General features: G+C 42.5%; 1 protein-coding gene across 2 annotated transcripts in view; it reads left to right on the top strand.

Moving 5' to 3' along the window:
• slc4a11 (solute carrier family 4 member 11) overlaps window positions 1–17043 on the top strand; it is a 63713-nt gene extending 46670 nt beyond the window's left edge. For both annotated transcript variants that reach the window (XM_084012577.1, XM_084012576.1), the window contains 12 exons: window positions 1994–2078; window positions 3121–3246; window positions 4137–4250; window positions 5273–5405; window positions 5918–5991; window positions 8033–8264; window positions 8659–8765; window positions 11567–11732; window positions 13111–13284; window positions 14772–14967; window positions 15662–15831; window positions 16935–17043. In XM_084012577.1, coding sequence (XP_083868703.1) covers window positions 1994–2078; window positions 3121–3246; window positions 4137–4250; window positions 5273–5405; window positions 5918–5991; window positions 8033–8264; window positions 8659–8765; window positions 11567–11732; window positions 13111–13284; window positions 14772–14967; window positions 15662–15831; window positions 16935–17001 — 1644 coding nt within the window. In that variant the 3' untranslated portion in view covers window positions 17002–17043. The remainder of the gene's footprint in view (window positions 1–1993; window positions 2079–3120; window positions 3247–4136; window positions 4251–5272; window positions 5406–5917; window positions 5992–8032; window positions 8265–8658; window positions 8766–11566; window positions 11733–13110; window positions 13285–14771; window positions 14968–15661; window positions 15832–16934) is intronic.
• The last annotated feature ends 201 nt before the right edge of the window (window positions 17044–17244 follow it).

The following is a 17244-nucleotide window of genomic DNA, read 5'->3' as shown; positions in this document are numbered from 1 at the left end:
AGTGGAGATTTTGTTAGGTGTTAATCCCAGAGCTTGAAAGGCTGGATTTCTCTGGGCTGGGTGTCTCAGGTCTGGGTGTCTCAGGTCTGGGTGTCTCAGGTCTGGGTGTCTCAGGTCTGGATGTTTCAGGTCTGGGTGTCTCAGGTCTGGGTGTCTCAGATCGGGATGTCTCAGGTCTGGATGTCTCAGGTCTGGATGTCTCAGGTCTGGGTGTCTCAGGTCTAGGTGTCTCAGGTCTGGGTGTCTCAGGTCTGGATGTTTCAGGTCTGGATGTCTCAGGTCTGGATGTTTCAGGTCTGGATGTCTCAGGTCTGGATGTCTCAGGTCTGGGTGTCTCAGGTCTGGATGTCTCAGGTCTGGATGTTTCAGGTCTGGATGTCTCAGGTCTGGATGTTTCAGGTCTGGATGTCTCAGGTCTGGATGTCTCAGGTCTGGGTGTCTCAGGTCTGGATGTCTCAGGTCTGGATGTCCCAGGTCTGGGTGTCTCAGGTCTGGGTGTCTCAGGTCTGGATGTCTCAGGTCTGGATGTCCCAGGTCTGGGTGTCTCAGGTCTGGGTGTCTCAGGTCTGGGTGTCTCAGGTCTGGATGTCTCAGGTCTGGATGTCCCAGGTCTGGGTGTCTCAGGTCTGGGTGTCTCAGGTCCGGGTGTCTCAGGTCTGGATGTCCCAGGTCTGGGTGTCTCAGGTCTGGGTGTCTCAGGTCTGGGTGTCTCAGGTCTGGATGTTTCAGGTCCGGGTGTCTCAGGTCTGGATGTCTCAGCTCTTTTAGGTTTGATAAATACGACGCAAAATGAGGAATCACTGCGTGCTCTGTTTGCGATCTCGCAATAACAAACAGCGCAAACTGCACCAGTTTTAGTAAATCTATCCCCCCCTCTCTCTCTCTCTCTCTCTCTCTCTCTCTCTCTCTCTCTCTCTCTCTCTCTCTCTCTCTCTCTCTCTCTCTCTCTCTCTCTCTCGATCAACCGCTCAGAGCGAATGGCAAACAGGTGGACGGTAATTCCTCTCCCAGACTTTCTGTTTGTCCAACCTGAGCCATAAAGCTGGTGATCAGGCCCCACACAAACACACACACACACACACACACACACACACACACACACACACACACACACACACACACACACAGGCTCCCTTGTAATAAGGACTGATGACATGATGTATGGGGGATTTAATGGATGAACGAGTCCTTGTTGAACACTTAAAAAGCAGCCAGAACGCTGAGGAGGGAAAAAAGGATGTCGATGCTCTTTGTTTGTTTACCTTCAGGTAAATTGTTTTGTTCTGCCAAGAACACACACACACACACACACACACACACACACACACACACACTCACTCATCCTATTTAATTGCATAATGTTGTGTTCGACAAGCAAATGAAACAACGGGTAATTAGGTAATTTGCTTAATAAGCTCAGTCACGATGCAGACTCACTCCCCGCCTCCTGTAACCCGAAAGCTCATCTACAAAAAATTACAATGAAAATACAGTTAGAAATAGAAACAATCAATAGACAAATACACAACATTACATCAGTTCTAAAAAGTGTGTTTCAAGGTTTTTAATGTGGATGGGTCAGTGCAGTTTTTTTGGAAATCCCCCGTAATACATTTGAAAAATGCCTCAAACACCAACAAGGAAAATGAAACTCTTTCATGTTCAGCTGGTTCCTGTATTAATAACATAAAAAAAACCAAACCAAAATGTAACAGAACGACTCGGTTACGTTTCATTAACTTTTGGTTTCACACGAGGACACTAACGGCCGTCTCCCGGGTGAAAGTCCTGTGTTTGTTTGACCTTCTCCCTAAATGGACGTCTGTGGATTTTTGGTAGGAAATATGTTTGTCATACAATCTGAAAACAAACGTAATCCAGGAGAAAATATTACTGTCCTCGCCTCTAGGTGGCGCCCACTGGTGCCTCCACACCTCTCCATGATGCCGGTCTGTGTGTCTAACCCTTTTTTTTTGTTGCCGTCTGTCCACAGTGTCAGGACTTCTTCAAAGCCGGCCGGGGGATCTACGAGGACTTGTGCCGCCGTCTGCCGTTCTACCCCTCCGACTTCACAGATGGTAGGTCTCGGACTCGGTCTCTGACTCGGTCTCTGACTCGGACTCAGTCTTGGTCTTGGTCTCAGACTCGGTCTCAGGCTCGGTCTCAGGCTCGGTCTTGGACTCGGTCTCGGTCTCGGACTCGGTCTCAGACTTGGTCTCGTTCTTGGTCTCAGTCCCGGTCTCGGTCTGTCGCCCTCTCGCCTCGGATACATCTGTGCTGCATCTGGTTCTCCTTCCCACACGTTGTGTGTTGTGATTTCCCCGAGTCATCGTACGGATTTATTGACTCGTCAAAATCATTCATCTTTATCAGCAAACGTGTAAAAATCCGTCAAACGGAGGCTGTTTGACCTTTTAGGGTTTTTTGGCATTTTCCAAACGGAGGAGAATAAATGCGATTTTCAATTTCAATCAATTTACTGAGACTTTGATCGTTTAAAAAAAAAAGCCTTTCTCGACTCATAATATCCGACTTCATTTTGATTTGATATTTATTTTCCTCAAATACAAAGTACAATATTTACAATATGACATAAAATACACGATAAAAAAAGAATAAATCAATAAAATCATTCAAGTTCGAGGAGGGACAGGAGGACTTCTTTACATTATCACATTTAATTTACATATAACTATATATATGTGTGAAACAGTCATGATCTAAATCTGAGTATGAGTATGAGTTATATATATATACAAAATAATAACAAAAGAAAGAAATCATTCATCTGGGCTGTAACAAAGTCTGGATATGTCATCAGATAACGGCCGTCTGACGAAGTTCACGGCACCAAAAATCACCGTGAACACATTAGAGGTCGATTAAAGTGTTTTATTATGAAATTATTCATCCATCATTCGGGTTAAAAAGCGATAACGGGCGCGCACAAAATGATGGATGGCACAAAAACCATGACTCGGCTTTTTTAAAAGGGCAGTTTGTAGCGTAAACCTCCGCAGGATCGGTTTTACTATTCGTGCTGTTAATGTTCTTTTGTTGTCGGCTCCGCTCCGTAATGAACCTGACTCATGTGTTTGTTGCCCCCCCCCCCTCCCTCAGGTATAGTCGGCAGTAATAAAACCCTGCTGAAGTACATGACCACGGCCATCTTCCTCTACATCGCCATCCTGCTCCCCGCCATCGCCTTCGGCTCCCTCAACGACGAGAGCACACGCGGCGAGATCGGTACGAGCATGCTCACGTTTTTAATTAGAGCTGAAAGATTTGGGTGATAAATTCACGGCGGGTCAGTGTGAGTCGTTATTTAGGGGAGGTTTATAATGGGGGTGAAAAAAACATTAATGTCCTATGGAAGCCCTGAGAGGCCAAATTTGAAAGCTGTATCGGAGGCAAGTGGACGTCTCATCCTCAGGGGCTTTATATTTATTTAACTTCCTGTTGGGAGTCATGTGACACCTGGACTTTGGTGGTGGGGGAGAGGGGGTCAAGTTGGTCCTGAACCATCCAGGAACTACTCACATGGGTGTTGGATGGGCCATGAGTGTAGTTTCATACTCGGGAGTAGTGGTGCACTTCAGCCTCTTGTGGCCAAAATGAGTATTACAGCAAATCTTTTTTTGCCCGTTTTTACAGATTAAAAATTAATGAACGTAGAAATCTTTTTTTTTTCACCTGTTCTTAAGTCATAAACATAAGAAAAAAACAGTGTAGATCAGATCATTAAAATGTGGATAACCAGAATAATTGATATTTAACATTTTTAACATAATATTTTTGGTTTTAGACTTTGTTTTACATAGTTTATTATTATTATTATTATTATTATTATTATTATTATTATTATTATTATTATTATTATTATTATTATTATTATTATTATTATTATCTCATTTTTCCTCACTTGCCTCTCAGGTCTTCCCTGTTGAAAAGAAAAAATCTAATTTACTCTCTAACTTCTGTTCAGCTTCAGGCTGCAGACGTCCACATTAATTAGTCCACATCAGTACTTCCTGCTGAGTTGTCCTCTCTCTCTCTCTCTCTCTCTCTCTCTCTCTCTCTCTCTCTCTCTCTCTCTCTCTCTCTCTCTCTCTCTCTCTCTCTCTCTCTCCGTCCAGATGTTAGGAAGACCATCATCGGCCAGAGCATCGGCGGGGTCATCTACTCGTTGTTTGCCGGCTCTCCGCTGGTCATCCCTCTGACCACGGCGCCGCTCGCCATCTTCATCAGCGGTAGGCTTCACTCATCCTTTCACCGTTTCTTGCCTGTTGGACAATTTTGAAAGGGGAGTTTTTTTGTTTTCTTTTTTTTCTGGAGGATTACATAAAAAAATAAAGGCATCCGACCGTGCAGACCAGCAGCTAGAACCTCTTACATCCGCCCTCCTTTACCAGAAAACAACCTCCCCGCAGTCATTCAGTGGAAGTCAGTTCGCACATCCACAAAAAAAACACTATTATCAGGAATGAAGGGAATAACCTTTTTTTTTTCCTCTCTCATTGATTTGACACAACAGTTGCTTTCAGGCGCCTACAGGTCAGGAAACTTCACTTCTACAGCACATAAAACCCGCTTTTTTACCCCGACGGCAGCCTTTTTAAAACGTTGGATTTTAAACCGTCCTGACGGGCTGGAAGCCGCATTTTTTACTAAAACCGATGCCAAGATGTAGTTTTAATACCAGAGCTGTTTGTTGGCTTCTGCGGTGCGATGATCTTTGAAGTTAACGGGTTGGGATTGTGCTAAGCACATTCTCACGGGGATAATTATCGTACGTTTCCAGCGGGCCTCGTCTCCGACAGAACAATGGCTTGTTTGTAGAGTTGTAACTCATCTGCTGGAGATTACTACTAGATTGTTATGTTGTTGTTTTTTTAAAACAAAGCCACTGCAGTTCCTTTCTTCTTCTCCTTCTTCTTCTTCTTCTTCTTCTTCTTCTTCTTCTTCTTCTTCTTCTTCTTCTTCTTCTTCTTCTTCTGTGTGTAGTGAAGCTTTTCCTCTGGTTCTACCACTAATAGCAGTAGCAGAAATAATCTCTTTATTTATTTATTAGGCTCTGTTTTTACAGATCAGTGCTCTTCATTATTAACCTAGTTTTTTTAATATTTGTTATCATATCGATCAGTGTCCTTGGTTTTCTTTGATTTTGATGCACCTTAAAAAAGCGAAATCATTTCTTCTTGTTCCTATATTCTAATCTTTGCACAGATTGGTGTTCTTATCGTTGATTTTATCTGTAACGTTTTGTTCGCAGTGATCCGAGGGATCTGCGACGACTACAACCTGGACTTCCCGGCGTTCTACGCCTGCATCGGCTTGTGGAACTGTCTCTTCCTCATCCTGGGAGGGATCTTCAACGTCAGCCTGCTCATGAAGCTCTTCAAAAGGTATTTCCTTCAGCCAAAAACTACAGATATCACATACTTTTACATCCTCTACCCTTCCTTAACTCCATTCTGGGAGGAAAAGGAGCAAAACACTCATTTATTCACTTTAATGAATTCATGTTTTTATGGAGGCACGTTTTCAGCTCTTCCGTCCGTCCTTACTCTCTATCTCTGAACCACCTGCAGGGAATTTTTCTTCAAATTTGGCAGAAACATCCACCGGGACTCGAGGATGAACTCGTTAGAATTTGGAATTTGATGGTCAATGGTCACAAAACACATTTTTGGCCATAACTTACCAATTCATATGCTTATTCTATTTCATTTTTTTAGTCGCTGCTGTTTGTTTGGTGGTTTTGTATTCAGGTTCGGTACAGTACTCTGACCCTGGTCCACATCTGCTGCAGGTCTAGTCTGTGTCTTAGAGCTCCAGCTATTTTTTGTGTTTTTATTTCCTATGTTCATATGTTGCAGCAGCCTTGATAGTCACTGGTGTGATGTTGTGTTTCCAGGTCGACGGAGGAAGTCATCGCGCTGTTCATTTCCATCGCATTCGTGGTGGACGCGGTGAAAGGCACAGTGAAAAGTAAGTCCACGCGCCCGCCGTCTCCCGACTTCCTCCCTACGAACTCCTTACGTGGTTCCTAACCCAGGACCAGGACTAAGACCAGATCCACCAGCAGTCCTCGCCCGCCTCAAACTCACGTCCGACTTTTTTTCGAAGCAGCTAATTACACCGAGACAGAAAAAAAATCGACACATATACGCATTTTTTTTTTTAAAGTTACATTTAAAGTGTGCGGCTCGCTAATTACTACGGCCGTCCTGGACCGGAGACTCCTTTGTGGATTGATCCATGATCCCGAGTCCATTTAATTAAAAACTGTCAAATAGCTTTTTTCTCCACCATTCTGCAGACGAATACAGAAGAATCTCTTCTAATCTCACCGAGGAAACAAGACATATTTTTTGGAATATTATCGAGACCATTAAAAACGTTCCAAGACCCAAATCATTTGATTAATAAACCGATCTAATAAGAGCCGTTCTTCTTCATCAGACAACACATTAGCTGCTGTGTGACTCCGGTGGGTCTACGCTGCTGAATGAATCCAGATTTCAAAAACCCCTCAGCCTGCAGTCATGTTACACCTTTACAGCACCTCGTCTTAGTATATCATAAATATTTCACACAATTTAACCGGCGTGAACGTAATGTATTTGTGAACGCCGTGTTGTTCCATTTGCCAGTAGTTCAATTTTCAGAAAACCATTTGTAAAATACCCTCCGAGCTCCTGCCTCCATTAGCAGGGAGCAGCGATGAAAGTGATGATGGGGAAATTATTCTCTTATAGACGAGGACGTGTCATTCATGTTATTTAAAAATCATTGTTAGATCGTTGTTTAGCTGGGTTTCCCATCCCGACCGTCACGTTATTACTGCTGGGCTGTTTAATCATACGTATCAGATCATTCTCGTCAATAAATAAGTCACAACTTATTAATAAATCCCCCCCCCCTAGCAGATAATCTATCTTTAATCATCATATTTAGTGTGTAAACTGGATGAAGTTTGGCTTCGGCTATTAAGAGCAAATATTATTTTTGCTGCAAGGGAGAAAAAAAATATTCAAAATTAAATCAAATTAATTTCAAGTTTGTACACGAAAAATTCATTTGTTTTTGTTGTACAAGTGTTGAATGGAAAATGTTTCCTTGCCTCCTTCTCTCTGTTCTCATAAATTAATAATAATATCTATTTTTATTTGATTTAATTTAAGCATGCAATATATTTAAAGCCGGATTAACTGAACGCACCTGTCCCCAACAGGTCTGTCTCTCTTTTTTTATGTGGTGCTTTAGTCAATGAACTTCATACTCTCAATGGACTCGTCCTGGCTGGAGTCCAGTAAAGTCCGAACAGCTGGTGTTGAGATAAAATCATAAAGTATGATGTGTTTAAGGATTCAAATAGTTTGACCTTTGATCCGGTCGTTCTCATTAAGACTGATTTTCAACACGTTTGATATTTACTAAGGTAGTGGTGCCCCGTGTGAGGCTTTTTTTTTTACGATCCAATGAATCAGGTTTCAGCTGAGGGTTGTCTCCCTTTTATGAGCTCCTCTGCCCTCCAGCTCTCCCCCCCGCACACTTTACATTCCTTGTCGCACATTTCCTCCTCGTCCAACATTTTTTACCTCGATTTAGTATCTCTCCAAGGCGATGCATGGCGTTGGTGCACATCCAGCTAGCGTTGAAGGCAGCTGCTGTAAACAGACTTTTAAGCTCGCTGGCACATCCTCAGGTGTTGCTTTCAGCCCCTGCAAATGCAACGTGTTTGTTGTTTCCTGCAGGATTTCAGGGTGTGTACATTATTAGTAATAAACTACAAATGCCAATCTTTGAGCGGGAAAAAGTGAGGATTGATCCTCTGGGCACCACGAATGTCTGCATGTCTTCATGGAAATCATTTCTTCACAGTTTGGATCTAATGTGCATATGTTGCTGAAAGAAGTGGTTTGTAGTTTCTTTGCTGGTTTCGTTTCATCAGCTAGGCTGTGGTAGATCAGATCTTTCTGTTAGACCAGTCCTCGGCTCGACTAAACGCCCGTGGATGTGTCTCCAGTCTTTGTCAGGTACTACCACGCGCCGACGCTGGCCAACGTCAGCATGGACGCCTTCCCTCAGAGCGGAGGCCCGCTCGTGGGAAACGGGAGCGACGGGACAGCGGCCGGGTTCGCCGTCAACGCCCTCCCTGAGTCCGTCATCCATTGCAGCCGGGAGAGGCCCGTCCTCTGCCTGCTGCTGATGCTCGGGACCTTGTGGATGGGCTACACCCTCTACCAGTTCAAGAGGAGGTACGTGCAGCGCCGGCGGGAGGGTTTTAAATCTTGTTGGGGGCGGGTAAGAAACCAATACTGAAGAGTTCGGCCTCGACTCTAAAGGAACTTTTAGCAGACGGGGCTCGTAGGAAGCTCCGACTTCTGTGGAAGCTTCTGTTCCAGCCCCGTGATTTGATCAGCATTAATATTCCACTTCTGACCCCCCAAGTAATCAAATCAACCTCAAAGCTGGATTCAATTGTGTAAGCAAAAGGCAGAGCGAGGTACTTAAGCGGTGTCAGGATTGCAGCCATTGTCCTTGTCTTGTCCACAGTAATTGTATTCCTCAATTATTTGTCTCTCCTCACTCAACCCTCCCCCTCTCTCCCCCCGTCTCACCCCCTCTCTCCCCCCGTCTCCCCTCTTTCAGCCCCTTCCTGCACGCCAAAGTGAGGGAGGTGCTGTCGGACTGCGCCCTGCCGATCTCGGTGCTCATCTTCTCCTTCATCGGCTCCTACCTTTTCAGCGACATCGAACGTGAGTATCGCCCCGTCGCTTCTTCGTACGCATAAACAAAACTACACAGTCTGATCATAATTATTACACTTTCAGATCAAAACTCTTTATTTTTCACGTATTTTCATCATCAGGATCAAATCATACACACACACGTTTTTGCCCGTAACTCAAGCATTCAAATGCTAATTCTGAACATTTCACACAAATGTGTGTTTTAATGCTTTAAATCACTGACATTTTGGACAGACATGGAAGTGCAACTTGACCGGTGTCTGATTGAGATATTTTAGATTTTAATGTTTATATTGTAGAAACACAAACTCAGATATAAAGAAAAAAGTTGTGATTTTACTGTATCGGTGACTATTTGACCCTTTTAATGACCTTCATCCGTGAGTCCATGACTTGAAAGTATTTTCCCAATCTTGAACTTCCACGTCAAAATGTTTGTTGTAAAATATCCTCAATATTTGTCTATTAGCGAAACATGGAATATAATATCCATACCTGTATGTTTTCATTCGTGTATAATCATCTGAAACTAAGAAGTGTTTTTTTGGATAGCTACGTTGAGCTCTGAATATCTTGATAGGCAGGGAGTCGGGCCATGTTTCTACTGTGGATCCTTTCTAAATACTACGATACCCATGACCCTCGGCCACTGTTGCTATGGCGAAGAAGCCAGTCAGAGGCACAAGATCCGAAAAAAAATGCTTCTGTTGTTGCAGTTTGTCACAAATTAATCTAAAACTCTCTCAGAATCCCAAACTGAATTAATTTCAGCTGCAGATTGTTTGACACGCAGCAGAATCTGAAGCTCAGAGTGCACGTCGGGGGTCGGAGTTAATTTCCCTCTTTACTTTTGTACGTACGCAGGCAAGAGCCAGATCGTTTCGAACACAGTGGGATTCATCCAGGAGTTCATTTCAATAACTGCCCATGAGAACTCTGGGATACCATGTATGTTTTTTAATGAACGCGATCAAACCGGGACAAATATGGCAGGAAGGAATAGAAAAGTCGACCTCTAACATCTGCATGTGTATTCACATTTATTAGAACTAATAGGGTCGGTTTAGGTGATATTTGTAACTCACCTTAGTGCTGTAAATAAAAAAAGAAGCACAGTTTTTCGTTATTGCAATAAAGCTGCTAGTGTTTGCTAGTCAGCTGTCTTTTCCAGGGTAGTATTTACACTTTAGGGATTTGGACTCGGGTCTAAAAACCTGCTGAAGGGCTCAAACGCTCGTTTGCTTCCCGGCCAGGCTGCCTATAACTGCAGGAGGTCTCCCCCTCTTTGCTGCCTTTATTGTCTTTTTTTATGTCCCTTAATCAAAGCAGAAGGCCAGAACACATTGGAGATTTTTTTAGCCTCTATTGTTCAGCATCGTTCTGAGTCTCCATTCGTCGTTGCCAAGGCAGCAGCTATTCTCCGCGTGGAGACGAGCGCCAAAAAAAACCCTCAAGTGAATTTTAAATTTAAGTGACTTGGCAATTTTCTGTTCCTTTACCTCTAGAGACAATAAGTCATGAGATAATAGGCCTCATTATGGTATTGTCTAAATGAGATATCCAGTATTTGAAAACGTGAGTCATCACAACCAAGTCTTGATGAGTTCGGGGAAGTACCGACAGCCGATTTAAGGCAACAAAATAAAATGTAAAAGTCCACTAAAAAAAACGATGTTTGTAATTTAGCCGTAATAGAGATAAATCAAGCGGGTCACGTCCTGATAAACAGTTATCTGACAGTAGGAAGTCATTCACCGGAGTTAAATACAACTCAGGTTTAATTAAGACTGCGGCTCATTATCAGTTTCCCCCAAGAGACCGTTTTTTTAGTGGGATATGAGGGATGTTAAGGCAGATGAACAGTAGATCCCACATCTAAGTGCATCATCTGAAAGCTGGGAGCCTGAAGATAAACAACGCAGCTCACCAGTGTGTTTCAAGTGTTGTCTAGTCATAAATCTGAAGTAAACATTGTGTTCAAGTAATGCACTTCTTCAACTGTGGAACATTTAGAGTGGATAAGGCAACCGCAAATCACAAAATCGCAGTGAACGAATGAGGAAAAACTCCCTAAAAAACACCCTTTTCATAGTGAAAAAGGGAAGGAAGCTCAGGGAGACACACGGAGGAGGGATTCCTCTCCCGGGATCCACACAAGTGCAACAGATGTCACTCGTTACAGAATAAACAACACAAATTAGAAACCAAGTCGAGCCCATCCAAATGACAACACAGTCGGTCCAATCCAGCGGTTGCTACGGTGACGGCCATTATCACACTTGGTTCCACGAGAGTCCCAGATTTCCAGTCAGACCGAATTAATGCAGTTACAAGACTGTTCAGGGACCCCGGTGTGCAGAAATATATCATATATAATATATCATCATATTTAGAATGGGTTAACCATGTAGCCCCATAAACATGATATATATATATATATAAATTAATATGTGTAAATGTACTAACATGATGTATGTTTAAATATACCATGATACTAATATGTTTAAATATACTAACATCATATATACTAATATGTTTAAATATACTAACATCATATACACTAATATGTTTAAATATACGATATGAACTAATATGTGTAAAAGTACTAACATGATATATACTACATACAAAATATACATACATCATATACATATACATACATCATATACATCATGTACATACAAATCCTCATATTTGTGAGTTTTCTGCGTGAAAAATGACTAAAGTCTTCTGTTGATGAAGTAAATTGATTTATTGACCGGCTGTTTCCGCTCTAGTTGTAATGATCTTTTTCTCCCGTGAAACAGTTCCGGTGTTCAAAGTCCACGACCGGCCCGTCTTCAACGTGGCCCCGTTCGAGCGGCTGTCGGCCCTGAACGTGGTCAGCGCCATGGGCCTCGGCTTCCTGCTGGCGCTGCTCATCTTCATCGACCAGAACATCGTGGTGTCGCTGACCAACGCGCCGGAGAACAGGTTCAGTGTTACCTGGCTTAAACTCTTTACATGACTCGTCAAAAAAAAGAAAAAAAAACAGGAGTCACCGAAGACCTTTGGGATCCAAGCCGGATATTTGCCGGTCTGTTAGGGAGAGGAGATTAACTGAGCCGGAAACTTGACATCTGAGTCAAATGGTCACAGTCAGGGAGCTCCGGAGAAGCCTCAGAGCCAAAACACCACGCTGAGCTTTTCTTCTTCTGAATCTGCATCACACGGACCACGTGTAGAGCCGGCAGCCGTCACCCCGACCCCGTCCACAGCTTTAATGATGGAATCTCAACCCCTTATCATTCAGGATTTTATTGGATGGAAATTAATTGGATCTAAATGTTCCAAACAAGGACTGCGAAGCAGAGCAAATGCTGTTCTATAAAAATACAAATTATATTAATGGGATTAAATTTACAAAAAATATATAAATTCATTCAAATCAAATTAACTATTAACTGTACGAGGTTTGCAAAGATAGTTATTATTTATTTAATCTCAATACAATAGAAGCTGGAAAATCTATTTCTGTTCCTGCTTTTGCTTCTTTGATCAATATTTTTTGTTTGGTCTGGAAATAATATGTTTATCGAACCATCTTCACTATTTTTCCTTTTCCTTTGTTTTACTTACATAATGTATTTAATTTAAATATCTGTCATGCACTCAACCAGTCGTTCCCAAAGGCCGGCTCGGGACCCACAGTTGGGTCGCAGGACATTTTACTAGGGTCTCCATGAATCTTAAAGACCTTTATTTAACATTTATACCTGCAGTACACCTTTGAGCCACACGAGGGAGCCTGAACGTTCGTAACATTGAACCTAATATAAAAAAGGCTAGTGTGTTTAACTGATGAGAGGGATAATAAATAAGAATAAAAACCTCTTAACTTCACCTGAAAGCATCAATTTGATCACATTTATGAAGTAAAAATATGTTTTCAATAACATGCATAAAATGTTGTGATTCATCAAAATATATTAGAGATAAAATTCATACGTTGGGTCCCCAGAAAAAAAGATATGAAAACCATCTTTTAATCCAGTCATTACAATTCATTGTATCCGTTGCCTTGACAACCAGTGAGTTGGACTCATCTGGAGACCACAGGAAGGTTGAGCAGCAGTGATCCCTCACTAAAATGTTCCGCGGCATCGTGAAAGGTCGCGGGCCGTCCTTTTTACGTAACGTCACCGTAATGTCCCGCTGGATCCCGTATTGATTTAAGCTTCCTCCTCGGAAAACGCAGGATCTCTGAGCAGAAAAAACACAGGTTGTGTTGAAGGCCAGCGCTCACCTTAGGAGAGCGCTGGCCTTTGTGTTGCTGTATGCTAATGTGTGTGTGCGTGTTGCTGCTCCCCAGGTTGCTGAAGGGCACGGCGTATCACTGGGACCTGATGCTCTCGGGGCTCATCAACATCCTGATGTCGGTGCTGGGGTTGCCCTGGATGCACGCCGCCTTCCCCCACTCCACCCTCCACGTCCGCCAGCTGGCCTTCGTGGAGCAGCGGGTGGAGGGGGGGCACCTCTACGAGACGTGAGTTCACCCGTCCTCTCTGATCAGACGGCCGGGTTAAAGGTCGGCCGCTGGGTCACGATGGCGTGATTGCTATGTAACTAAACGTTGGAGGAGGTGAGGTGGCGGATACGTGCAAAGTTCCACCGAAGTACTCGAGTGATAACGAGGGGGAATCTATAAGAGCAGGAGGTCTAATGAGAGATATCGAGTGGAGAAAGATAATATGTAGTTTAGGGTTCTGGAGAGGATGCATGTGTCTGGGGTCTCATTTCCATATCTGGTTGTCTATAAACGGTAATTTAGTTCGTGTTTTTTTAATGTGACAACATTTAAAAATGCTTATTTACATAGCGGCGCTAGAGAAGCAGAAGCTCATAAAGCGCTCCATAATGATAATAACAATAAAGCAGGAAGGCATAAAATACACACTTTAAAGATGGGAGGTTGGTAATGATGAGGAGAAGGAGTACAAGTACTCACAGCTTAGTAATGTTCTGTGAGATACCCGGTTTTCTTTTCTCCGTTTTATGTCAGAGCATTTGATTTATTGATGGTAGTTGGGATGTAGAGAGAATTTCAACCAATAAAATGAAACTTATTCGAGCCGGATTACCAAGAAACATAAAAAATAACGTGAGATAAATGAGATCAGACAAAAAGAAAACCGGGATTGTGTCCTGTAGTTTTCAGACAGCAGCAATTTGTTGAAACTGTGAATCCTTTCTTGATTCAAAGATTCAAAGCGTTTATTATCATATGCAGGGTAAAGAAACATGTTTCCCTGAACAATGAAATTCTTCGTTTGGGGTCCACAGAGGGCCAAATGATCTAAAAAAAGTATATAATAGATAAATAATACAAAAGGCAGCATGTGACACATAAATAAAAAATAAAACAGTAAAACAGTGTAAATGTAGATATAAAGTGCAATTATGTTGATTAGGCTCCTATCGGTGTACTGAAACATTTCTCCTCCTCAGATTAATTCAATTTAATTAATTAATCTGAAGAATGAAGCGAGGTCAGGAACAAGGAAAGAAGAATATTCATATTTTTTTTGTCTTTTCTTTCCTATTAATTATCTTGCAACATCTCAGATGAATCTCCCATCATCCCTTTCAGCGAGTCTTAACCTCCCGGGTTGGACGGAAGTTTCAATTTCACTAATAAATTAGCCCTAATTCTGCGAAGATTAACACACATTACGCCTTCACATTAAGTGAAGTGTTTATGTCATTTGTTAAACAAGAGACAGTACGTCCTAAATGCTTGCACTTCTTCGCCACGCGGTCCAATTATATATATTTTCCTCAAAAGAAATGTGGAATTTTTCAAAATGGAAAATGTGCGAGAACACTGATAAGAAAATCCGTGAAATGAAAAAAAAAAAAAGGTTGTCTGTTGCATTGTCTCCAAACAATCGTGTGCTTCCACAGTAAGTGTCATTGTGTGTGTGTGTGTGTGTGTGTGTGTGTGTGGGTGTGTGTGTGTGTGTGTGTGCTCAGCATCGTCCAGGTGAAGGAGACCCGGCTGACGTCTCTGACCGCCAACATCTTCATCGGCGTGTCGGTGCTGCTGCTGCCGCTCCCGCTGCAGTGGATCCCCAAACCCGTCCTGTACGGCCTCTTCCTCTACATCGCCCTCACCTCCATCGACGGCAACCAGATGTGCGACCGCATGGCCCTCCTCCTCAAGGAGCAGGTGTGTGTGTGTGTGTGTTTGACCAGATGTCGATTGCAGATCAAACAGCTGACCGGCTGCTGGAGGATCAGACCCGAGGCTCAAATCATTTGAAAATCTAATTTTGTTTGTTTTTAATCTCCAGGTGGGAAGGGTTTAGGAATTAAGACGGATCAGCTCGTAAATTAACCGTTTTTTATTGGGTTTCAGCCACATATAGACTTCTTTTTAAACATCTACTAATGAACCTCTTCAATACTTATTTAAAAAGAGGAGAAAATCTCCCTTTTCTTGTGTGTCCGATTTAACCTTCCTGACTCGACTCTTCACGTTTAACACCGTTAAACTGTTTGATAACAAAAACCCTCGAAAAATGTCTTTGGCTGAAGAAACTCTTCATAAAATGTCCAAATCACCAGAAGGAGAAGCTGGAGTCTTATCTGGGACGCGCAGGGACAGTCGAGGCCGGTAAATCTGTCTCGTGAAAAAAACCAAAATTCCCAAAAATTCAGCTTGTAGCCAACTATTAATAAGGTTTTTATCAGCTCCCGTTCATAGCTGACTCCCGATCAGTTTGTTTCTGTGTATTTTTACATAAAACCCGACTCATCCACACAGGAGACTCCTCACTCTGTGAATACACCTGAACGCTATTTATTCTTGCAGATTGTGTGTTTTTTGAGTTAATCCGTGCCGATCCTCTCGCCTCCTGCAGACGTCCTACCCGCCGACCCACTACATCCGCAAAGTGCCCCAGAGGAAGATCCACTACTTCACCTTCCTGCAGATGATGCAGCTGCTGGTCCTCTGCTCGTTCGGCATGTACCCCATACCGTACATGAAGATGATCTTCCCTCTGCTCATGATCATGTTGATTCCAATCAGGTACAACCCCCCCCCCCCCCCCCCCCCCAGAACTTAATTCATTATATATTGATTTGAATCGTGTGAAAACGGCGAGTGTGGTGCGCTGCATTATATATGATATTTGTAAACTCACAGAATTATTTACCACACTCTGGAATGCCTTCAATAAAAAAATGACGCTTTTATCACTTAAAAAAACACTTGGAAAAACTTTACTTGCTATTGAAAAAGGAAGTAAGAGAGCCTCATTCGTACTTTTCAAACTTTAAGCTTTAGTATTTTGTAGTATTTTTGTAGTTTGTGGTTCATTAGCACACTTTCCCATTACTTTCCCATTATGTTAGAGGCTATACATAGCAGACCTGATTAAAAGACTAAGGGGCGACCATGCTACCATGACGACGCTATTATAGCTACCAAGTTAGCTTCTAAGATGACTTTAACACTGACCTTGAATGATGAAGCTAACTTTGCTGCTCCTCCAAAGTCCAAATGGTTGCAAAAATTCCACAATGCCAGTTGGGTGGCGTCACCATGACAACGTCCACTTCGTATATACGGTCTGTGGCTCATTATCAAACATGCAGCGACAGGATGCAAAACAAAGAAGAAGAAAAATAGATTCTTACTGCATATAAACGAATAAACACATCATTTCAGATAAATTGCACTCGGCTGCAAACCTTTTTTGGGGGCGTGTTTGTGCTGAAATATCTTTTTCTGACTCAGACTTTGAGACTTGGCAGGTAGAGGTTGCAAATGCTATCGATGGCCGCATTCCATTCCTTTTTTAAGGAGAGAGATCATTAGTTCTTCCAGTGTTTAAAACTACAAAATCCTCCCCAGACCAACACCTCTCTTCATCATAATACTCTTTAACTTATATTTAAGCCTTTAAACCTTCCTTAATATATGTATTTATTTTATTTTGGGCCACTTGGTGACAGTGGAACAAGCTGTAAACACAAGTCTTGATGCTTAATTATACAGCTGCATTTAAAAAGGAAAAAGTTGTGTTTATTATTTCCTGTATTTGTCAGCGTTTGTAAATCTTCTCCGATGAGATGCGACGCTCCGATTGCTTGTTTTCTTCCCGTCTAACGAGTCTGCTCTGTGTTTAGGAACAACGTGCTTCCTCATATCATTGAGGCCAAATACTTGGACATAATGGACGCCCAACACATGTAGCCACAGATGGAGACGAGTTCTGGATCCGTTGAGGAGAAAAAGGACATCTGGAATAAAAAATAAACTAAAAAAGAAAGAAGTGGTGGTGGAGGGATGGAATGAGGATTATTAAAAATAACATATTTTTCAATGCAAAACTGTGGAAGCAAAACGGAGAGAAATACCGACTGTTTAGATTTTTTTGTATCTGATAAGAACATTCTTACAGGTGAAGCACTGGTGAGAGATGAGAGCAGGAAATGT

Source organism: Eutrigla gurnardus, assembly GCF_963514095.1.
Source record: "Eutrigla gurnardus genome assembly, chromosome: 7".
NCBI lineage: Eukaryota > Metazoa > Chordata > Actinopteri > Perciformes > Triglidae > Eutrigla > Eutrigla gurnardus.
The sequence above is the reverse complement of the archived record's forward strand: the minus strand, read 5'-3'. Positions and strand labels throughout refer to the sequence as shown.